Source organism: Pteropus alecto, unplaced genomic scaffold (assembly GCF_000325575.1).
Source record: "Pteropus alecto unplaced genomic scaffold, ASM32557v1 scaffold88, whole genome shotgun sequence".
Lineage (NCBI taxonomy): Eukaryota > Metazoa > Chordata > Mammalia > Chiroptera > Pteropodidae > Pteropus > Pteropus alecto.
The window spans coordinates 19711847-19737412 of NW_006494611.1; the positions used below are offsets into that span (position 1 = coordinate 19711847).

A 25566-nucleotide genomic window follows, 5' to 3' on the forward strand; every position below is an offset into this window, starting at 1 on the left:
TTTTATTGGTCACTCAGCTATCTTGTGGGCTTCTCCAGTCACTAAGGTATAGAAATTCACCCCGTAAGATGCTTCACTTTTTCATTTCTAATTTGAAAAACTGTACCAAACATTATTTGGCTCTGAAACATTTTATCATGTCTATATTTAAAATATACTTTTTAAAAAACTTTATTGGACTAAAAATGTCATAACAACTGGCATATTTTTTAAATGGTTCTGTTGTATAAGACAATAAGGTAAATTGTCATCTATAATTCTGAGGGAGTTAGATTTTACTACATTTTTATTTATTTCCAGTGTCTCCAAATTTCTTTGGACTAGATTTATTCTATTCATAATTCAGAAAAGTCTCTGGTGTGTTCTTGTTATATTTTTTAGTGTCTTTAGACTTAGAAATTGGCAGCTGTGGCTTGTAAATATGACTCTTCCAATCTTCCCTTTCAAAATGAATTATCCATCCTTAAAAATAAGAACAATCTAATAGACTTCATTAAATTCTTAATGTTAATAATTATAAACTCTCAAAATAATAAATTTTAGATAAAATTTAAAAGTTAAACATATTTTAAAATATAACACTATTATCATAACACATGATATCCACATATATTTACTTCTCATTGTTTTTCCACTTAAGAAAAAAGAAATCTTCCAAAGTCAAAAGACTGATTTAGGTTACAGGGATTATAGCAGGCATATGACAACTAACTAGTAAAAGCATAGTAGAAGTACTGAAATAATACTTAGTTAATTTCTGTAAATTGCACACATATCATAAACCTACTACCAAAAAAATTCTAGAAAACACAGGAACATGCAAGCATACCTTCTTTAGCCATCAAAATAATAATGTCATCGTATGTTGTGTAACTTCTGAAGGATTCTGTACACATGTGAAAGGAGTGAAAACAAATTTCAATTTAGACTTTTTTTTTCTTTTTGACTTTGAGGACCCCCTTGAAAGGGTCTTGGAGAATCTTGGGCTCTAAGACCACATATTGAGCACTGCTATTGTACGTAATTTTATGAGGCTCAATTATTTTTTCACAGACATAACTGGAATGAATTTTTTTGTGTTTTTCCCTCCTCTGTTAGTTATTTTCATTCAGTAGACTACCAAAATAAAATCATTAAGACAAATTCAGAATATGGGACTATAAAAGTGTTTTCAGAGTCATTTATAAAAGCAAAACCACTTATTTTTCTGCCAATTGATTTCCATTTTGTTAAATTTAGAAGTGCTTCAACTATTACTAATAATTTTTTAGTGTTCCTTCTTAAAAATCATGCTTAATTTTTATTAGTAATAAATGCTGCTGAATGTCTTGAAGCATTTAAAATTATGAAAGATTGTGATATGTATACAATGAAACATTAGGCAGGCATGAGAAATAAGGAAAGCTGCTGTTTGCTGCAACATCGATGGACCTTGAGGGAATTACACTTGGTGAAATAAGCCAGACAGAGAAAGACAGTACTTTATGGTATCACTTAATATGGAATCTAAATAAAAAGTTAAACTCATAACAATGTAGAGTATTAAGCTGGTTTCCAAGGGCTGAGGAGTAGGGGAGAAAGGGAGAGGCTGGTAAAAGTGTACAAACTTTGAGCTATAACATGGTGGCTATAGTTGATAACACTGTTGTATAATTAAAATTTGCTAAGAGAGAATGTGAATGTCCTCAGTAAAAGATAAATATGTGAAGTGATGGATGTGTTAATTAATTAGATTAACTAAATGGGAGGAATCTTTTCACCACGTATATGCATATCAAATCATCATGGTGTGTACTTTAAATATGTTACAGTTTTGTCAATTATACCTCAATAGAGCTGAAAAAATAGTTAAGTAAAATTGTAAAAGACAATTTATTTAAAATGCCCTCCTAAAACTTATTATTATTATTATTATTATTATTATTATTATTTTATTATTATTATTATTTTATTTAGTGTGTTATGTGATCAAGCAAATATGAAATTTTTTTCCTGGGTAAGAATGCTCATGAAAATGAAAGTATTGTAGTATGGGTTGACATAAACATAACATAATAGGCCTGTCTAAAGAGGAGAGCCAATTATAATAAAATGAGAAAAATTCAGTTGTAGTTTGTGTTTTCCATAAATACCCATTGGGATAGAAACATTCTACTCATTCTTACATCTCAGAAGAAACTGAAATATAGCTCATTAAAAGAACAAGATTTTTTAACCTGCATACCTCCTGGAAACAGCTTCCTCTATCTTCCTCTGTCTCTTCCTGTGTTATGTTCCATTCAGCTGCTTAGATAGACTGCCTTCTGGAAATTAGAACCCACATGGCTCAGACCACAGCAGTAAATCTGGTGAAACAGATGGTTCTGGGTGCACTGTTATACTTCTGTGTAAAACCTTGGGATTTTATCAATTAGCTTTACACTAAATAATGGGAATCAGAGATGACAGTTAAATTAATAAAAATTTCATATTTATACCCAAACAATATGTTATGGTTTCTTTCATGGTATCATTTTAATCAAGCCGGGACTATTCTGTAAGTCAAATATCATACATACAAATGTATTTGCACTCATTTATAGTCTTTTCCCTATTCAAACGTTGAGGTATGATTAATTGAGAATTTAGTTCCACATTCCAGTTAGATTTTTCAGTGGAGTTTCAAGAATTATATACCGATGACTTTTTTTTTTAAGTCATTACTATTTCACATATAAAAGAAGTTTTGTTGGTTTGTGTATTTAACATCATTCGATATTTTTTTCATTTGCTGATCAATGAGAGAAAATAGAGAAGATGATGATAAGAACAGAATTAACATTTTTCAGTATCTACTATGAGTCTGGCTCTCTTTCCACCATCTGATCTGATCCTTATAACTGTCCTAGGAAATGGTCCCACATCCATGCTTTCGTAACTTTATCCAAAACATGCTATTGAGTTATTTGTAAATCACTGGAAATACAGGAGTCGAACAAGACAGATACTGTTCCTATTTTTGAGAAATTTTAATTCTAGTAGGGAAGACACAATTAACATATCTGATTATCTAACTGTAGTTGCAATCATAAGGAGTTTATTATAGAAGGACCTTTTCCAGCTGGGATGGGGTTGAGAGTACGACAAGTCCAACATTTTTGAATGAATGCTTGCAGGTCTGAATGAAAGAAGAAGTCAAGCTGTGTCCTAAAGAGTGAGTGGAAATTGGGCCATAGAAAAGTGTGTGTGTGTGTGTGTGTGTGTGTGTGTGTGTGTGTGTGTGTGTGTGTGTGTTGGAGGTGGGGTAGCTAGAGAGGGTGATGGAACTGAAAGGAATTTGGTTTCCACAGACTGATAAGGGAGAGAGTGGTATTCTCCCATTATAGCCGAGGTATTCAACATCACACAGATAAATATAAGTGGGATTTGAAATCAATTCTGTGCAACCCCTGAATTCTTTCCAGTACAATATGCTTTTTTCTTGTTCATCATCAAGTCACGCTTACATTATTGCTTTGATTTTCATCTACAGATTCTTTGTTATCAAATGCTTTTGCATTTTCATTCAGACATACTGCTGTTTTATTTAAGAAAGTAAGTTGCTGTTCATGCCTCAGCATTATCTCTGTTTTATTTTTCAGCGTTCCAACATTCCAGAGCCTTCCTGAGGAGATCCTCAGTAAGCTTGCGGACGTCCTTGAAGAGGTAATTGCTTTTAGCCCTTGAACTTTTAAGATGGGACCCAGCCCATCAGAGCTGTGTAATAATAAGTTACAAACTACAGGGAGACCTTTTAAATATTTTTAAGCTCTGGGATGCTTTTTATTTGGCTTCAGCAAAAAGCAGCTTAGCACATCTGACATTTATACAGAGTCAGAAATGTGCAAATCAACTGTAGAGGGAGGAAATCTTCATTGTGGCAAATATAATGTTACTTTGACTTCTGAGAATGGGAGATAGCATATTTCCCTTATTTTAGTCACTGTAAAGCAAGATTGTAGCAATTGCCAATCCGAAGAAGCTTCAGGTGAGCAAATTTACAACAGGAATTAGCAGTTGGGTGCATAGTTTATTAGCATATAAATATATTTTACACACATAATTTTATGTCTGAATATGAAAGTATCACTGTTACTTCTTTTTCTCTGAACCTTTGAACCTTTTCGGCAATAAATGTTGAAGCAGGAGATAGGAAGTTTATACAAGCAGTGTCTTGTGTACGTACAAGAGGATAGGGTCTTTGGTGCCTATATAGACAAGGAAGGCAGAATATCTGGGTACATGTGCAGTAGGTGGTTGGAGGGCCTGTTTTGGTGACTTGTATTTTCTCAGTGATCTACAAAACAAGGTAATCAACTGAGAACGAGGATTAGATAGAGATATGAGAAGTTTAAGGACAGAGAAGGTATGAGAAAAACGAAAGAGTGAATAAACTAGGAAAACACAGTATAATTGCCAGGCACCATTCAGCCTTCATTTGATGTTAGCAATCCCAAATCTAAGTTAGGCAAGGAAGTGTTTAAGACTTGCAGTAGGGGAGAGAAATCGAACTTAACTCTGCTGGAACAAAAGGTGGGAGACTTTTTAAGTGCTCAGGTGAGCTAGTGGAAACCTCCTTATGTTGGGAGGAGGTTGGTCTGTGTGATTTGGTCATCTGTGTTTGCTAATTATCGCTTATGCAAGTTAGGCTCCTACCCTCCTAGAGACTGGGATAGAGCCCCTGTATCCTTCTATAATTACATTTCTAAGGAATGACTTCTTGGTCCTTGAGAAAGACCTTCCTGATCTGTACAACTGACAAAATCTAGGAGAAGCTTTGCATCTCAAAGAGGCAGATTAAGAGTTAACAATTGCAAATTTTCTAAAGTAAATGCTCTAAGAAAAGGGAGATCAAGAGCCTAATAGTTCAAAAGAAGTCTGTCTAAAGTTTGGTCAGGCAGAGAGAGAGAGAGAGAGAGAGAGAGCGCGCGCGCGCGCGTGTGTGTGTGTGTGTGTGTGTGTGTGTGTTTCAGCCCTGTTTGTTTGCCTGGATTCAGGTTCCAAGTAGGCAGTGAACTAAATTTATCCAAGACTGATATTTTGCCAGGAAAAAATAAGTGGTTGAGGGAGGGAATGGTGAATGGAGGGTGCATAAGAAGGAAAGATTATAATGATTGACCTTGGAATTTAAACTGGGCAAGGGAGAGAGGAGCCCTAGAAGGAGGAGCAAGGGCCATTGAGAGATTGTAGAATCCATGAATTTTAGTCTCAGGAGGTTGAAGTTTTTGGAGTTGGGCTATAATAAGAAAACTGGAAAGATACTGAATATATTTTTGTCTAGGTACTAACTATACCAGTAATTCTATAATCTGTAGAACTTCAAAGTTTCATATACACAAATACTTAGTTTGAGGCATATTGAAGTGAGCTTCTCTATGATTTATTGGTCTCCCTGACCTTATATCTGAACACAAAGTGAGGCAGAAGTCACATTTGATTCCTACATTCAAGTGTAAAAAATTCATGAGAAAAAATAGTGACTGTATTTCTCTCAGAATGTGTTGACCACAGTGTCTGAAATCTCTGTAAGTGTAAAACTGCTTTTCCCACTTCTTTTGCAATTTTTGCTTTTTTTAATACACTGAAGACCTCTCTGAAGACCTTTTTTTTTTTTAACAAAATGAACTAATTTAGAAATTTACCAGCCACAATCAAGCCCCTCAAAAGAAAAAAAAAATCCCACAAAATTTTTTAATCATTTTCTTTCTTTTTCACAGCTGTGAAAGCATTTGCTGTTTTGCAAAAACAATGATAGCTCTATAAATAATTCTGACCAAAGAAATATTTTAGTATTTTATGTCAGATTTTCTAATCAGAAGATGCCTTAATTTATGTTTGGATTCTGCAACCCACAGTACAGTCTATAGCAATGCCACATGAAAATGGAAACAGATGATTAAGTGCCCACACATTTGTTCTAAGGACATAAAAATGAAGTAAATAGACAAAATGTGAAGAAGACAGATAAATATACTACCCAATGCATGAAAGTGTTTAACTCAAGTTGAATAAGCAAGCACAATGAGAAATTAGATTAAATTATGTATCAGATAGCGTGAAACAAATTTAGAAGAACAAAAGCAATTCCAATGTCACATAACATTAAAGGGAAATGGGCTTGCATAATAATTGAGCTGTCTTTCTTTCTACAAATATCCACAAGAAGAAGAAAGAATTCTATATTATTTTGAAAGGCAAGCAGTATTATTATAGCATTCAACGAAGAAGTTTGCAGCTTTGTTTGTTTGACAGATATTTATGGAGCACCTGCCACATGCCAACAATTGTTCCAAGCTCTGAGGATTCTAAGTCCTATTCTCCCATAGCATATGTTCCAGTGGAGAGGACAGATGAGAAATTCCTAAGGAAAACAGTGTAGTGATAAATCCACTCTGTATTGCATTACTAATAGAAGGCCTGTCTGCAGCGGTGATACTTAAGCCAAAATCTAGATGCAGATGTAGGATACCATGTGTACCAAGCAGAAGGAATAGCAGGAATAAGGTCCTAAAGAAGGAAAGAGTTTGCTATTCTTAAAGAATAGAAAGAAGGTTTACAGTGGGTTAAGATGAGGCTAGAGAAAATTAGCCAAGGCCTGATGGCACGGGGCTTTGCCAGTCATGGTAAGGAATTTAGTTTTTAATCTAAACACAATGGTTAGATTTGGAGGGTTGTAGGTAGTAAAGTGACACGATCAAAGTTATGTTTTAATAGTATCTCTCTGGCTAGTGTGGGAGAAGAATGGATTGTAGAGGGACAGACCAATTAGAAGGCTGCAACAAAATAACCCAGGTGAGGTTAGATGATTTACATGTTGATTTACTTTTTTATTGATTATTTCATTTCTTATATTCGTTATAAAACAATATTTCTAGCATAAGAAAGAGAAAAAATGAATAATAGAGACAAGGGAGATAGGGACTGAGAGAAATAAAGTGACCAGATAAAAAGAGGAAAAACATAATGTTATTGATAAAGCGATTTAGAAAGGGACATATGACTAGAGAAAAAATGTATAATACCTGGGCCACACTATTTTGGAGCTGAAAAAGATGCTTTTAGATGAGTCATTTCTGCCATTACCCACCCCGGCCCCTATCTATTCCTCTCTGTAATTTCTTGTGTATATGTACCCATTTGCGTGTTCCTCTTTATAAGATTATAAAACAGAATATAATATCCTTATTTTTAGTGTAGCAATTTAGTGCTCTACCCCCCACCCACCTGCCTTTCCATTATATCTCATAGTAGAAATATTTCCTTGGTATATTGGATCTCTTATGTTTTCTTAAGGAACATATAGAAGTTTTCTTTAGTCTCTTTGAGAAGTGTGTATATGTGTAGATATTAACAGATTCTTGGTGAAAGGCCTATCCAGATCAAGTACAGTATCCAAACATTTTCCTAGGTTGTGTTTTGCAAGACAAGTTGAAATAATTACTTGATTCTCTACATAGTCACTTTTATTGTCACCATAGTATGTTCGCCTCCTCCCATATGTGACCCAAATCTAAACAAATATCAGAGATCATTTTAGGAGTAATAGATTTGGTTTGCTAGAGAAGCCATTTTACAGTTTGTAAAATAAATTATGAAAAATTTGAGGTACATGTAGAGAATAGCAAGCTCTCACTTTATAAAATGGTTTTGTTAATCTCCATACATTCTATATATTACAGGAAAATATGTATTGAGCTTAATTAGTCAATTAGTATTAGAACCTATTTTGAGGGCTTAGAAAGTACCCATGGGTAAATGAAAAGAACTGTGAAATTATAGAATCTAATCTCTTCTTTCTTACTATAACAACCTCACACACTTTCCTTCTTCCTTTATGTACACATAATTAGTCACTACAGTTGAATTTCATTTGCAAATAGATGGAATAACTCCTAGCTAATCTCCAGCTGAGAGATAGCTACTTTTAATGATTACCTACCCAAACACAATGAAGAAGTGTCACTGTGAATAAACCCAGTTTCTAATACATATCCAAGTATCAGGACTATGTTAGCATCTTTAAAGAAAATGGCAAATAAAAACAGGTGTGTGTGTGTGTGTGTGTGTGTGTGTGTGTGTGTTAATAGAGAAGAAGAGCAGAAATTAATCTAATATTATGTCTCAAAAATGCTTGAAAATTAATTTGGGTATGGTTATGCTTTCACCAATGAGGGTGAAAAGGTTTAGATAACTCAAGGAATATTGCACTTTATCGAAAATACAAAATTGAAAAACCAAGGTAAGCCAACACATTTACTTTTCAGCACTTGGTATAGCTTATTATTTATGTGAACAGAAGTGGGGCACGGGTGACATATTTAAATATCCTGATTTTTAAAATTTTGAAAATTAAGCATATCAGAACCATTACTTTGCTTATATTGAAATACGTTTCATGTCCAATTTTCTCATTAAAATATTGGATTTGGTCATTTTAGAATTAAAAATTTTCTTTGTGTCACCAGCTTTTTAAGAGTCTCTACCTTTGGATCCAAAACTCTGTATGATTGAATCTTGAACACATTTGAGCCTAAATAATGGGTTGTTCTGGCTTGTGTTCCTAGGTGGTGGATTTATTTATGCTTTTCGTTATTGGATTTTTAAACTATTATGGCCCTGACAAGGCCTCAGACAAATAATATTCCTTAGACTTCTTGAATTATTAAGAGGGACATGATGACAAAGTAAAAATAGAAAAAGGGCAAGGAGATAAAACATTTTTCAACTTACAATTGCTTGGTAATATGGTAGGAAGCGAATATCAGATTATACAGTCTAGGGGCCATCATTGTAAAGGAGGTTAATATACCAGAGGCACTTCTTGCTTCGAGGTCGCACAGGCTGATTAAATATTTCATTGTTTTAACCGTGCAACAATTTCTGGTTGTTACTGTAGCATGTTGACATCTTCCCAGATTCCTTTGCATTCTCTCCAGTTGTAAGTAATACAAGTGTTGCATTTAATTGAGTTATCAAAGTGCTGTGAAACTCTCTTTATCACTCCAAACAGGCCTAGAGTCCTCAGGAAAGAAACTGGTGGAGTAGACAGGAACAGTATTAATTTTCTTTGGAATTTGTTATGACTAAACTTCTTCTTCCCTTCCTTTAGGTTTGGCTCTTGCTATTCAAAGCCAAGCTGGAAGGAATTCAAAGAACCTGGTTTTTTCTCAATTGCTCTTGGCCTAAAACACTTTGAATTTGAAATTTCTCTGTTTAGATTTACCTGTTTTTTTCTTTCTTTCTTTTTCTTTTTTTCTTTTTTTTTCTTTTTTCTTTTTTTTTTGTGGGGGAGTCTTCCATTCTATGGAGCAAATGGCTGCTTTTGTAAGGGAAAGAAGTAGACTCACGCATGCACAGGTATATCTGTGTTGTGGCAGGGTGGAGAGATTAAAAATTAAAGATAAAACTGTTTAATATTAATATCTATATCTTATTCTATTATAGAAGTAAATATGGAATGGGAGAACATATTTACAAATGTATGTACAATAAGAGAATTGTATTAGTTAGCATTCTCCATAGAAACAGAAGCAGTAGATTATGTGTGCATGTGTGTGTGAGTGTGTGTGTGCATGTAGTGGAGCAGAGGGGAGGGAAGGAGGAAGAAGGAAGAAAGAGAGAGAGAGAGATTTACTTTAAGGGATTGGCTCATGTGATTACGGAAGCTGGCAAAGTTCAAGTGGACTGGCAGTCTGGAGACCACAGAAGGGCTGATATTGTATTTCAAGTCTGATGACTGTCTGCTGACAGAATTCTTTCTTGCTTGGGGGAGGTCAGTCTTCGTTTTATTAAAACCTTTAATAGATTGGAAGAGTTTCACCCACACTAAGGAGCTTAATCGACTTTACACAAAGTCCACTGATTTAAATGTAAATCTTACCTGCAAAAACACTTTTACAGAAAAATCCAGACTAATATTTAACTAAAGATCTAGGCACCATGGTTCAGCTAAATTGACACATATAATTAACCATTATAGGACTCATATCCAGAATATATAAAGAACACTTACTACTCAATAATAAAAATGAGCAAATGACTTGAATAGATATTTCTCCAAAGGCGATATACAAAAGCCAATAAGTTATACAACAAGATGTTCAATATTTATAATTGTTAAGGAAATGAAAATCAAAACCATGTTGACATGTCACTTTGCACTCTAGCCACTAGGGTGGCTAGAATAAAAAAGACGAGCAAAATAAGTGTTGGCAAGGATATAGAGTAATTACAACTCTCATATATTGCTGGTGGGTTGTAAAATGATGCAACTTCTTTGTAAAACAGTTTGGCAACTCCTCAAAATGTTAACTATAGGGTTACAATGTAACCCAGAAATTCTACTCCTGGGCATTTACCTGAGAGAATTGAAAACATATGTCTACACAAAAACTTGTACTTGAATGTTCATAGCAGCATCATTCATGATGGCCAAAAACTAGAAATAAGCCAAATGCCCATCAACTGATGAATAGATGAATAAAATGTGGTATATTCATACAATGGAATACTATTTGGCCATAAAAAGGAGTGAAGTACCAATGCATGCAACAGCATGAATGATCTTTAAATGTTATGCTAAGTAAAAGTAAAATGCCACATAGTGTATAATTCTACTTATATGAAATGTCCAGAATGGGCAAATCTATAGAAGTAAAAAGTGGACTAGTGGTTTCTAGGGTTGAGAGGATGAGGGTGAATGAGGAGTGTCTATTAATGAGTATGGATTACTTCTTAGAGTGATGGAAATATTTTGAAATTAGATATTGGACATGGTTGCAGAAATCTTTGAATACGTTAAAAACTACTGAATTGTATACTTTAACTGGGTGAATTTTATAATATGTGAATTATATCTTAAGAAAGCTGTTAAAAGAGAAGAGGGAAGTTGATTCTAGTTTTAATAACTTCACCGGAGGGAACATTTGGGGTTATAAGGAGAATGTGTCTGAGGGCCTTAATTAGGTGGGATTGTAACAGGGTGGGGTAAGATATTGTCTGAGGGCTTCCCTGACATGATGCCATTTAGCTGAGAATCGAATATGAGCAGATATTTGCAGGGAAAGGGTGTGAATGGACAAGGAGAGAGGAAGGGAAGCATCTTTTGGGAGAAGGAAAGCATTACATGAAGGCCTGAAGGTTAGAAAGAGAAATTAAGGTTTTCTCTATTTGTATCCAATTAAAATGGATATATCTAGATCTAGAACTTGATCTATAAGCCTTTGGACAATTGTTTTCACCCTGAACTTTCTGCTTCTTTATATATTTTATTTATTTTATTGATTGATTGAGGTAACATTGGTTGATGACATTATGTAAATTACAGGTGCACAACATGATTTGATATCTGTATACACAATAGCATGCTCACCACCAAAAGTCTAGTTTCTGTCCTCTTTAAATTACATTTTACTTGCTTGTGTGACCTATTCCACATTGTACAAAATATTCAGTTTTTTGTTTTTCTTCAACTTACCTCATCTGAGTTGAACCAGTGGCCCTCTACCTGATGAGGACTCAAAATATTTCGACAGGTTGGAATAATTGATGGAATCCACTAAGATGAAGTAATAGGAAAAATGTAGAGTTTACACGCAATAAAAAAAAATAATAATCCAGAAGTATAAGATGGAGAAGATATGATGGAGTATAGGCTATATTGCTGGAAACAATGGAAGAAAACAATTTTAGTAACTTAGAAATTTGCCTGGAGAAGACTTAGAAGGAGGGTATTAGATTCTTGTTTGACTTAGTAGACGCTATTTTGTATTAGAAGATGAGGAGCTCCATCTCTAAAAACAGTGAGACTTTGAACATATTATTTAACCCATCAGATATGAGTGTCGCATTTATGAATAGGAATAATAGTAGTTTCTGCCTCTTGTAGTATTGCTGTGGGTTGTAAATTGTGTAACTAATATAAGATCATTAAACACACAAACATAATTTCAGATGCTGATCAGCAGTATTTACCAAGCCCTTTCACATATTGGCACACATAGAAAATATTTATTCTATGTACATACTGATGTTAACAAGTGAGACTTCTTACAGCTGGAGGTGACGGATCAAGAGTTTTTGCTGTCTGGAATCCTACTAGACACTTCACTTGGAGGGTTGAGAAGGCATTTGGTAATGTCTGGAGACATCTACTATTACAAGACTGGCCAAGAGTACCTAGAACCCAGGATGATACTGAACATTCTGTAATGCATAGGACAGCCCACGACAATCACTCAGCCCCAAATGTCAGTACAGAGACTGAGATAAGAAGAAAAATAGGATAATACAACAGAGAGTGCCAGCAACAGGTGGAATACTTTAGCCAGGATGGTTAGGAAAGTTAACTCTGAAGAGGTGACTTTGAGTCGACAGCCATGCAAATATCGTGGCTAGCAAAATATAGTATAAAATGTTAAGTATTTACGGAAATAAGACAAATTTGTAAAGCTGCAGGGTAGAAAAGATTTAGTTAGGATGTCGTGGATATTTACATGATGATTTGATGCTTGAACAATATTGACTTTTCAGCTTCCGACTAACTCTGAGATTCTGTGTAATTACATTCTCAACTAAGAACTTTCTAGTTGAGTTTCAATCATTTTCCCTCTCCCCCAGAGGGAATTCCTTCTCTTATATCTCCTAGATCAATTTGGTTATCATTATGTGGAAGAAATAAGTGCTTGTTCATTGCTTTAAATTGGTCTCTAGTTTAGTGAAGATTTACCTACTTAGATTGTAAGTTCCTTAAAGGCAAGAACTATATTGGTATTTCTTTTCACTGGGTATCTTGTAAGCAGTTGAGAATAACAACTGTAATATCATCCACTTATTAATACTAACTCTGTGCCAGGCTATGGGCACCTGTTTAATACCAACAAAGGTAAATACTATTACTTTTCTCAATTTACAGCTGGGGAAACTGAAACTCAGGCAATGCAAATAAGTAAATGGAGGTATTTTATCCCACACAGTCTGACACTGGAACTGGCACCTTTCATTACTATACTGTATTGCATCTTGAAAACTTGTGGAATAAATGAAAAATAAAACAATTATTCTCCTTGCAAGTCTTTCTTACAAATAGGTACTTCCTTCTAAAAATATTTAGTTGTCTTTTTTTTTTCTGAGAGTTTTTAAATTTGTTATGAGAGGTATCCATTTTATGCTGTCCACAAGCTCCAAAACAAGACATTTCTAGACATTTTATCACCAGAATATGTATGCTTTGCTCCATGCTGCCTGTAATTCATTAAAATGTATGCACTCTGCAAATAGGAAGCCAATCTGTATTAAGTCAGCTTTCTAGAAACCATTCATAGAAAGTATTTGAAATGTTTGCTATATAAGAATTTATAAACCTGCTTGGTATTTGTGATTTGCTGTCATTTAAGGGGCTCATAAACAAACAGTGAATTCAAGTAAAACTGTAAATTAGTGGCCTGCCTTCAGCATATGTGTGAGGTCTCATAAAATGCATTCGATGGTATTAGAGCTGATCGTGATGAGCGCTGAATTCCTTTTACAGAGTCTTGTGATTAACATCTGGTCTGAACTAGACAAATTGCTCTAGTTAAAAAAAGCACGAATGAAGACTTTCAACTTTTTTTTTTTTTTTTATTTGAGGCATCTTGTAGCTGCCAAAAACCTAGTTCAGGGCCTTGTATATAGTATGCATCTCAGATATAAATCAATGAAGTAGAGAAGCCTGCTTATGTTTATAGCACACCAATAAGAAGCTTAAGATAAGAAAACCAGTAGGGCTTTCAGTTTTAGTCACAAAATACAAAGCTTGTCTCTGATAGAGTTATTGAACAGTTTGGAGGGCATCTTGTAGCTGCCAAAAACCTAGTTCAGGGCCTTGTATATAGTATGCATCTCAGATATAAATCAATGAAGTAGAGAAGCCTGCTTATGTTTATAGCACACCAATAAGAAGCTTAAGATAAGAAAACCAGTTGGGCTTTCAGTTTTAGTCACAAAATACAAAGCTTGTCTCTGATAGAGTTATTGAACAGTTTGGAGCAGCGGGTAATGCAGGCATTTGGCTTCAAGTCTTCCATGACCCCATGACTTCTGGCTACGGGTCTCCCTGAAAGTCCCCAGCAAGATGACCTCCCACCTCCTCGCAGAGAAGGAATCATGAAGTTTCTTAGGGCAGTGGCTATAGGACTGTTTCCTGGTAGATAAGGCTCTGAACCAGGGCAGGCAGTATTTCAGGCATAAATGTTCACCAAATGTCAGTCATTATTAATGAGGAGGGAACTGTGACCGGCCGAGGCCTTAGCGATTTTGCGCCTGTATGAGAGAGAATTCTTCTGTGTGTTTCATGTTCTATGTGTTCCCTTAATTATTATGAGAGGCTATAAGTGAACTCTTCTTAGCTCTCTGGAAAGAGCCACTGTTCTCTTTTACTACTTAAACCTAAAAATTATTATTTTAATGAAGTTAAAATGGTTTGTCTTGTAAATAGATCTTCAGCGTAACATCATTCTGTCAGTACTTTTCACTTTGTATGACATCGTACAATTCAGTTTACATTTCCAGGAATCGTTAATTATTGTAGAACTGAGACCTGTCTCCTCTCTCCTCTTCCAAAGATGTTTTTAAGACCAAGTCATTTTTTTTTTTAAGTTTACCCTAACTCTGCTTTATCCTCTTCTTGTTCATTGTTCCTTTAATTCCTTTGTACAGTCTGTACTTCAAAGCCATATTCTTGCTTCTGTAGTGCCTAGAATGTGCCTATTTCTCAATTTTCTGTAAGTACTTTAAGGGTAGGATGTGTCTCAGCTTCTTTGTTTCCAGCAGAACAATGATTTGCACAAGAATTATACCTGACACTTACCATATAACCAATAAATATTTGTTGAATGAATAGTCTGAGTAGATTTTCAACAGATATATGCTGTGAGTGACTCAGTGAGTGAAACACAACTGTTTGATTTCACATTTGGAGGCTATGGCCACAGCTGAAATGCATATGTGTCAATGAGAGGGGACATGCATTCTGAAATACAAGAGTCCGTGGATACTCCCTGATGGCATATTCTAGAGGTTGCTGGTAGAGCATTTCTAAGAACCCAAAATCAAGGTGGAAGACAGAGAAGGTGTGGAAGCCAAGGGCTGGGAAATAGGGGAAAGGAATAAGGCTTATGTTTCTTCTATTATCTTTCTCTTCTCCCTTACCATCCCAGGGGGTTGTAACAAAGGCCAAACTTTTGGACAAATATTTTAAAGAGGTGAACTATTGTAAATAAAGGATTTTGACTTTTCAATATAACTATGGGACTACTATGGTGCCTATGGGACTGCTAGGTCCCCACCTCACTGTAGGCCCCCACAGCCAGGCTGAAATCCTTGTCAGCAGCTCAGAGGCCTGCAGTGTTTTTTACAATTCAGCACCTGTCTCAGCCACAGCCGCAGCCCTGTGCAATGTACCACCGCTTTTAGCCCACCCAGACAGGGTTCCTCCAGCCAGCGGTGGTGTGTCCTTACAAAGAAGATGGTAACCAGCCATCTGACTTCTGTGACTCATTCCTCCTTGTCCCATGCACCCCCAAGTTCTGCATCCAGCCCTTCCAGTCTTGCCTTTCCCCAGCTCCCTGTGCAGATGCAACCATCTAGAAAGTCAGACTTTACAGCTACAAAACCAACCTGGCCCTGGCCTTCCCTTCATCCAGCACAGCCAGAACCAGTGATAGTACTATAAGTAATCATCAGATTATATCTTTAACCTCACCTCACCCCCCGCTATGAGTGAGAGTCCCCAGTGTGTCCAAGTCTGAGGATAATAATCTACCTGCCACTGTAAAAAAAAAAAAAAATCATATGTACACACACTTTTATATATCTATTTCTATAGCTCTATGTGATTATAACGCTTGGTTTTGCGTCTTTGTAACACTGTTTAATCCTGCTTCCACAGTGTACTAGCCATGTGACCTTGAAAGAGTTACTTAACTTTCTTAAGTCCCAGTTTTCTCTTTTAAAAAATATAACAGTATCTATATCTTGTACTCTTTTAATTTTAACACAATTTTTCCTTATTAATATACTATTTTTTAAAAGTAATTTTAGATTCACAGGAAAATTGAACAAGAAATACAGAGAGTTCCATATAATTCCTTCTATCTACCCCTGTTTTTCCCTACTATTAATCATACATTGGTATGGTACATTTTTATAATCAGTGAACCAACATTGAAACATTATTAACCAAAATCCATGATTTACATGTTCTCTTTTTGTGTTGTATACGTGTATGGATTTCGCAAAATGCATCATGTTATGTAGTCACCATTATAGTATCATACAGAATAATTTCACTACCCTAAAAATCCTGTGCCCCCATCATCCCTTTTATTGTCTTTGTAGTTTTGCTAATGTAATTGATAATTGTGTTTTTAATTTCAAATTCTGGTTGTTCATTCCAGTATATAAGAAATCAGTTGACTTGTATATTAATCCTTCAACCTTGCTATAATCACTTATTAGTTCTAAAAGGTTTTTGGTTGACTCTTGAATTTTCTACATAAAGAATCATGTAGTCTGTGACCAAAGTTTTATTTTTTTTCTTCCCCATCTGTATACTTATTTTTTTTTTCATTGTCTTAATGCATTATCTAGGACTTCTAGTACAATGTTGAACAGGAGTGGTAAGAGAGGACATTTTTATTTTGTTCTCCCTCTTAGTGGAAAGCATGTAGTTTTTCACCAATAAGTAGGCTTTTAACTGTAGGTTTTTCTCTTCCTCTGTTACTGAGAATTTTTATCAAGAATGAGTGTTGTATTTTGTGAAACACTTTTCTGTATCTATTGATACTATCATATTATTTTTCTTCTTTAGGTTGTTGACCTGGTAGATTATAGTAATTGATTTCTGAAGTTGAACAAGACTTACAACTGAGATATATTTTACTTGGTCATGGTATATCATTTTATTATTTTATTTTATTTTATTGTATTTATTTTATTTATTTTATTTTATTTATTTTATTTTTATTTTATTATTTTATTTTATTTTATTATTTTATTTTATTTTTTTATTTTATTTTATTTTATTTTATTTTTTACAATAAACACCTTTATTATAGGAGCTAAAACAGAAGGAGGAGGATTTATTTGCCTTTCTGGGCTTTGATTTTCCTTAGAACTCCAGCTCCTTGCCCTTTAGCACATAGCCATCTGCTCCACCACCCTGGCCTGGTCTAGAAGCGATGCAAGCAAGGAGCTTGCCCTGCTGGAACTGCTCCTCTGGAAGGCAGCTGATTTTGGAGTTCTTTTCTCTTTCATCACATTTCTTCTAAATTTTCTTTGATCATATTTGTTTAAAAACTCTTCCTCCTCAGGAGTCAGCTTGGCCCTCTTCTTGTGGCCCGGGGCAGTGGCATTGGTACCACTGTGGGTATGGTGTGCCGTCCGTGAATACAATGCTGTTCTTTACTAGGTCTTGGTACAGAGCAGTTTATTGGTGGACGCATTCATTGTAGACAATATAATCCTTGTTTTGTGTGTACAGCACTTGGAGCCCCAGAAGTTCCCCACATCCAGCCTCAAGGCATGGAACTTCTTGCTGTCTCCATGGACCCAGACTGTGTTTGCGGTGGGGGCCAGTCTTTGTGTTGGCAGTGAAGCGTCTCTGCTCATATTTTCCCTTCTTATGGCAGGGCTTTCTCTTGCCCCTGGTCTTGCGGTGCTTATGCCAATTGTCCCAAGAGATGCCCATGGCTTGGCGCCTCTGGAAAGAGCAGTCATGGTATATAATTTTAAATACACATTGTTCAATTCCATTTGCTAATATTTTGTTGATGGTTTTTGCATGAGAGATATTGGTTGGTAATTTCCCTTTGCCATAAAGTCTTTGTCTAATTTTGATATTAGGGCAATGCTGGCCTCATAGAGTGAGTTGGGAAGTGTACCATCTGCTTCTATTTTATGGATCAGATTGTATAGGGTTGGTATTATTTCTTCACTGACTGTTTGGTAGAGTTCACCAGTGAACCCATCTGGGCCTGATGCTTTTTGCTTTGGAAGGTTATCAATTATTGATTTAATTTCTTTAAAAGAAATTAAATTAAATTAAATTATTAAATTAAATATATAGGCCTATTCAGATTTTTCATTTCTCCTTGTGTGAATTTTAGAAGATTATATCTTTCAAGTAATTGGTCTATTTCATCTAGGTTATTGAATTTGCGGGCTTAGAGTTATTCAGCATATACCCTTATTATCCCTTTAATGTCTATCGGATCTGTAGTTACATTCCATCATTCATTTCTGATATTGGTAATTTGTGTCTTCTCTCTCTTTTTGTTAGTTAGCCTAGCTTTATTTATCTTTTTGAAGAACCAGCTTTTAGTTTCATTGATTTTTCTCTATTGATTTTCTGTTTTCAATTTTATTGATTTCTGCTATAATTTTATTATTTCTTTTCTTCTATTTATATTGAATTTAATTTGTTGTTCTTTCTCTAGTTTCCTAAGGTAGAAATTAGATTATTGATTTTTAAATCTTCTTTTCTAATGCAAGCATTAAATGCTGTAAATTTTTTGTCTAAGCACTGCTCCTGCTGCATCCCAGAAATTTTGACAGGTATTTTCATTTTCATTTACATCAGAATAGTTTTTAACTTTTTTCAAGACTTCTTCTTTGAGCCATATATAATTTAGAAGTGTGTTGTTTAATCTCTACATTTTTTGGAATATTTAGCTATCTTCCTGTTATTGATTTCTAGTTTATTTTAATTCCACTGCAGCATAAACACATATTTTGTATTATTTCTACTCTCTTGAATTTGTTTAAAGGTGTGGTTGTGGCCCAGAATGTGGTCTATCTTAGTGAATGTTTAATGTGAGCTTGAGAAAAAATATATATATTTTATTGTTGTTGGATGAATTATCAAATGTCAATTGATCCAGTTGATTGAAAGTGCTGTTCAGTTCAACTGCATCCTTTCTGAATTTCAGGTGCTCGATCTGTCAATTACTAATGCCAAGATATTAAGTCTACAATTATGGTAACAGATTTATCTCTTTCTCCTTGCAGTTCTGTCAGTTTGCCTCATGTATTTTCACACATACACATTAAGGATCATTATGTCTTCTTGGAGAATTGATGCTTTTATCATTATATAATGCTCTTCTTTTTTCTTATATTGAGGAAACTTTAATTGAAGAGTACATAGCAGATCTCATAAATATTGTTGAACAAATGTTCGTTTAATGAAAATAACTGTTAAAAATTAATGTTGAATCTTATCAAATATCATATATCATTTTTATTATGTTAAAAATTAATGTTGAATATTATCAAATATCAAATATCATTATCAAATATCATTTTTACTTCTCAGTGTACAATTATAATTCCCTTTTAACTTGTAAATATGCTGAATTTTAGCAATCTATTGATATAAAAAAAAAAATGTGGCTTACTTTCTTGGTTTAGTCATGTTATGTTCTACTTTACATGTGTTGCTGAATTACATTACCTAATATTACTTTTTTTTTTTTTGCTCCAATGTAATGCTCCTCTTTATTCCTGATAATTTTTCTTGTTCTGAAATCCAACTTATCTGAAATTAATACAGCTACTGCAGGTTTCTTTTGATTAGTGGTAGTATGATATATCATTTTCTATCCCTTAAACTTTAAATTTATTTGGGTCTTTATATTTGAAGTAGCTTTCTTATAAACAACATATAATTGGGTCTTTTTTAAAAATCTACTTCGACATTCTCTTTTAATTGGTGTAGTTAGACCATTCACATTTAAAGTGATTATTGGTATATTTGAATTACTATCTATCATATGTGTAACTGTTCTCAATTCATTGACTTTGTTTTTTCCTCTTTCTTTTTTTTTCTTCCCTTCCTCTCATCTTACCTCCTTCCTTCTTTCCTCTCTTCCTTTCATTTTTTTTTTGTGCCCACTCCAGTTTTAATCGTATATTTTATATGATTTCATTTTCTCTCCTTTATTAACGTATCAATTACATATATTTTTAAATGTTTTTTTTTAGTGGTTGCCCTTGAGTATGCAATATACATTTGCAACTAATCCAAAGTCCTCTTTCAAGTAATACTGTATCACTTCACAGGTAGTACAAGTTACTTATAACAGAGTATTATCTTCTCCTTATCATGCTATCATTCATTTCAGTTATTCATAAGGTATAATAATCTATGCATTGTAAATGTTATTATTTTAAACCAAATATCTGTTGGATCAGTTAAGAATAAGAAAAAAACTTATTTTACCATCATTATTTCATCTCTAACACTCTTCTTTTATGGAGCTATGAGTTCTGATCTATATTGTTTTTCTTTTCTCTGAAGAAATTTTTAACATTTCTGGCAAGGCAGATCTGCTGGTGGCAAATTCTTTTTTTCTTTCTTTTTTTCTATTATTATTATTATTATTATTATTATTATTATTATTATTATTATTATTTTGCAGAGGAAATCTATTTCTCCTTCATTTTGAAGGATACTTTCACTATATACAGAATTTTAAGATGATGTTTTTTCCTTTCTACATTTTAAATATTTCACTCCATTTTTTTCTTGCTTTTGTGATTTCTGAGAAGTTTAATGTAATTCTTGTCCTGTTGCTCTGTAGATAAACTATTTTTATTCCTCTGCTTTCTTTCAAGTTTTTGTCTTTGTTTTCTAGCAGTTTGAATATGATATGCCTACTTTGGTATTTATTCTACTTGATATTCTTTGAGGTTCCTGGATCTGTACTTGTGTCTGTCATTAATTTTGAAAAATTCTCAGACATTTTCACTTCAAATATTACTTGTATTCCTTTCATCTCTGGTAGTCCCATTGCACATGTTACAACGTTTGTAATTGTCCTTCAGTTTTTAGATATTCTGCCCTGTTTTTTCATTCTTTTTTCTCTTTGCATTTTGTTTTTGCAAGTTTCTCTTAATGTCTTTTCTAGTGTTGCCTTTTGAATTTTTCTTGACCTTTTCATCTCTCTGCTTACATTACCCATTCATTCTAGTATGTTGTCCACTTTTACCATTAGGACCCTTAGCATATTATTTATAGTTATTTTAAATTCCCTGTCTAGTGATTCCAAAGTTTCTGCCATATCTGATTTTGGTTTGTAGGCTTGCTTTGTCTCTTCGAATTGTGTGTTTTTTTTTTCTCTCTTTTTTGCATGCCTTGTGATATTTTTGTTGAAAGCTAGTTGTGATGTATTAAAAGGAACCAAGATAGATAGGCTTTTAGTGGGAAGTTTTATGTTTATCTGGATACGAGTTAGAATGTGCTTACTGTAGCACTGGGGTCAAAGATTCAAATTCCCCCTGGTGTCCTTGTTTTCTTCTATTCCGTTTTCTTTGGGTTGATCTGGAAACTCCTTACATAGGTTCTGAGACTTATAGTCTTTTAGCTGTAATCCCTTATTATTATACAGGGGCACTACATATCCACATGGAATTGGCTTATGCAATTTTGGAGGATGAGACATCCCATAACCTGCTGTTCGTAAGATGGAGATACAGGAAAGCCAATGGTGTAATTCAGTCCGAATATGAAGATCAGAGGACCAGAGGAGCCAATGGTATAGATTTCAGTCTGGGTCTCAAGGCCTGAGAATCAGGAGTTCTGAGAGCAGGAGAAGATTGATGTCCTGTCTTAAGCAATAAGGCAAGAAGGGCCAAATTCTTCATTCCTCTGCATTTTTGTCTTATTTGGGCCCTGTTCAACAGATGGATAATACCTACCCACATTGGGGAGGACAAACTGCTTTACTGAATCCACTGATTCAAATGCTAATTTCATCCAGAAACACTGTCGCAGTTATACCCAGAAATAATGTTTAGCCAAATATCTGGGAACTCTGTGATCTAGTCAGGTTAACAGATAAAATTAGCCATCACAGGTGGTAAGGCATGAAGGGGAGGGGATTTATTCTATAGTCCTATGATTAGATCGCGGTCTTTTAATGAGCCCAAGCTAGGTATGTCCCTTTCCCTATATCCAAGGATAGAGAGAACTGGGGTTGGGTTTTTTTTTTTTTTTTTTTTTACTCGGGTTTGTTTTTTTTTGGGTAAAAAAAAAAAAGCACCTTTAGGCTCTAGCAAAATAGTTTCCTTCGAGGGCAGAGACCTTGTTAGAGAACAGAGAGCTCTGAGTATAGTTCTAAATGATTACTTTTCCGCTTTCCCTGAGAAAAGCATAGGGAATTTTTCTGTCTAAACCCTATTTTTCTAAAACCCATGAAAATGCAGAGAGCCCCTCTAAGGCTGAACTCCTAGGAGTTTTTACCTCTCAAGCTAGTCCACCTTGATCCTCTAGCAATGCACCTACGATAGTTTAAAGTGTTCCCAACCATATTAGCTCTAGCCGGGGGCTTCGGCTGCCCGTAGGTAACCTATGAATCTCTGACTCTCCCTGTCTATCTCTCCAGTTTTTAGGGCAGCAGTTTGCCCTGTGGCTTCACTTTTTTGATAGGTCTAAGAAAAGATACTGATTTTTAGTTCAGCTTTTTACTCATGGGGATGAGAGCAATGATTTCTAAGCTCTTTACATGTTAGACTCAAAACTGCTATTTTTTAATATTAAGTGTAATACCCATATAAACCACTTAGTACAATGAATGGCACAAAGTGAGAATATATTATTAGCTATTGCTATTATTCATTCCATCAAAAATTGTCTTATAATAATTTAACATTATATAATGAGCATCACAAAAGTCAGTACATCTCTCTGAGTATATTAAAAGTATTTCTGTGCAAAACAAAAGGTTTAGGAAAGGAATTACTATGGGTCAGATATCTGCAGCAATCAGAATTACAGAATGACACTGACATGAAGTACGATTGAAAAGCTGGTCCAGGGAACTTGTGACAAGAGGGTACAGTGAGGAACCTAAAGGAAAATAGCAAAAATTAAGCTCAAAGAGTGTAAGTTTGGCAATAGAAAATCTAATGAAGGAGATGATAGCCTCTTTAGATGTTTGACCCATAGCAGAATTGATACAGCCAGTTTTGTCTTTTGTATTCAAAGGTGGTGCTTATGATGGGGATTGCTATTTGTGCCAAGAGATGCTGTTGAAGAGTTTATTCCAAGAAAGGCTGCCCTTTGATTCACAGCTGTCACCATTGTTTAGAACAAAGCTGTCAAAGATGTGTGGCCTGCCCAACCTCTTTGCTCAGACAGAGCCTTCTCATCCCTGATTACTATGGGTTTACTTTGTATGCTACTGAGTTTCCCTATGGTTCAGAATTGCCACAATGTTTGCAAAGCACAGCCACCAGCAAAACTATTCTTCTGTCTTGCCTGCTTGTGGTCTTATCAGTTCACCATATACTGATTGCTTAGGGCCTATTTTCTCTGAACATTTCTTGCCTAGCATAGTTGGTGTTTTATTTATTTGTCTTCCACTGAGTATCACTTTTAGAACCTTTGCTTGCTTCCAGGACCTCATGGTCAACAATCTCATCTCACCTTTTAGTATTAAGACTAGTATGTAGTTTTACCTGATGATATCACTATAGAAAACTCATTTTATATGTATAAAAAGGAAAAGGTCATTCTTGCAGGCCTAAAGAAAGTTAGACCCTAACTGCACCATGAACTTTCAATCTGTGATAGACCTCGATTCCAGCATTAGTTTTTTAAGTAGACTAGATCATATAACTCACTTGGGGTGGTTGCTTAAAATATACATTTCTAGGTATCACCTCAGAACTACCGAAATATATCTAAGGGAGGAGCCTGGAAACTTACATTTTAAGTAGCAAATGTATCATTGCAGATCAGATTACAGATTGGCAGCAGAGACAATATACACACATACATATACACGCACACATACACATTTGTACACACACGCATGCCCACATGCACACACATACACGCTCATTCACATGCCCTAGATTCCCAATTTATTTAGTTAAGGAAACAAAACTTTATGGAAATGGGGTGACTAAACCCAGCAAGAGCAGACACAGTCTATCTCTGCAGTTTATCCCATGCCTTCTCTTCCAATGGATACATGCTGCTGGTGACACTTGAGACAGATAGGAACCTGCTAGGATTGAAAAAAAGTGACACTTGGTTCCCTTCCTATCTTTTTACTATCTGGCTTCTATTATCATATGAGAAGATGTTCCTTTAAAATTTTGTCATTTTCATTTAAGGCAGAGATCAGCAAACTTTCTGCTACCTATATGTGTATGGCCTGTGAACTAAGACTAGTTTTTGTATTTTTAAATGTTGAAAAAAGAATCAGAAAAGGAAAAACACTCCATGCCATGTGAAAAATTATATAAAATTCAAATATAAGGTATACTGGAAGACAGCTACACTCATTTCTTTACTTATTGTCTAAGACTGCTGTAGTAAAAGCTAAGTAGTCACAACAGAGACCACGTGGCCCAAAAGTCTGGAATATTCACTATGTGGGCTTTTAGAGAAAAAATTTCACAATGCTTAATTTAAGGGAATGATGACAGGTATCATGCTTTTCTGGTTTGTGAACCAAATAAAGTGTCAGCAAAGCCCCATCCTTAACATGGCAGGAAGCAGAGTCAGTGCCCAGGTGGTCCTGAACACTCTTCTACCTCCTGCTGTCCAGGGTCCTGGAAACAGTTTCTCATATTTTAACCCTGATCTCATTGTATATCCCTGAACTGGAGGTCCCGATTCTGCATTTGGAAACCATAGCCACACTCCATTTCCCCCATAACATCCTGGGTCATTTACATGGTCTGGAGAATTTAGGAAGCATGGACCAATTCCAACTTCTTCATTTCATAAGTGAAATGATGACTTACTTGCCAAAAAGTTGTCATCTGCTAAAGGTGTTTGCAGCTGATTTTGATGCAATGGACCAGGCTTCAATTTTCTGAAAGCTTCTCTGTTCCTTATATCATGTACCTTAAGACAACTACTATTAGACAGTGGCTTTCTAAGCACATGAGTACCTGAAACAGGTCTCATTCATCAAGTGCAAACAGATGAGAAATTTCCCTTATTGAACTGAAAAGGGTTGTTTTAAGTGAAACCAGGAGGCCTCCTGGGGCTTTCGTCATCACTTTCGGTGTCAGCTTTTTAAAAAGTGTAAGGGCCAGAAAGCTTAAGGTGGGGAAGAAAAAAGTTAATAAAAACGATTATGGTGCACTCTGACTGACATTTGAATGTGTAATCTTCCTTCCTAATTGTCATTAAAGCTTTCCCTATTTGGCAAAAAAGATATGTGACTGAACTCTCACTTCTAAAGAGATGTTTTAACAGCTGCTCACTATCCTAAGATGAATATCAGTAATTAGAACTATTATCGTTTTCTGTCATCATTATGGCTACTGCTATTAATTGTCAACACAGAAAGCCATTGATGCTAATACTGGCTGTACCAAACTATGAAATCCTAATTACCATTCCCCGCTCTAGAAAAGAAGCTATTTGTTAGAACAAAGTAGCTATTAAAAAAAGGAGGACACTGTGGCTGTTTAATGGGTTGATGCTTTGGAATCACCAGTTAAAATAATTCTAGAGAGGGCCCCTTGCTTTTATTCTGTTTTTTTTTT

General features: G+C 34.9%; 1 protein-coding gene and 1 pseudogene across 2 annotated transcripts in view; one reads left to right on the forward strand and one right to left on the reverse strand.

Moving 5' to 3' along the window:
• PRKG1 (protein kinase cGMP-dependent 1) overlaps positions 1 to 25566 on the forward strand; it is a 1107428-nt gene that overhangs the window by 783994 nt on the left and 297868 nt on the right. For both annotated transcript variants that reach the window (XM_006925986.1, XM_006925985.1), the window contains exon 5: positions 3621 to 3684. In XM_006925986.1, coding sequence (XP_006926048.1) covers positions 3621 to 3684 — 64 coding nt within the window. The remainder of the gene's footprint in view (positions 1 to 3620; positions 3685 to 25566) is intronic.
• On the reverse strand, positions 17136 to 17743 carry LOC102884219 (annotated as a pseudogene).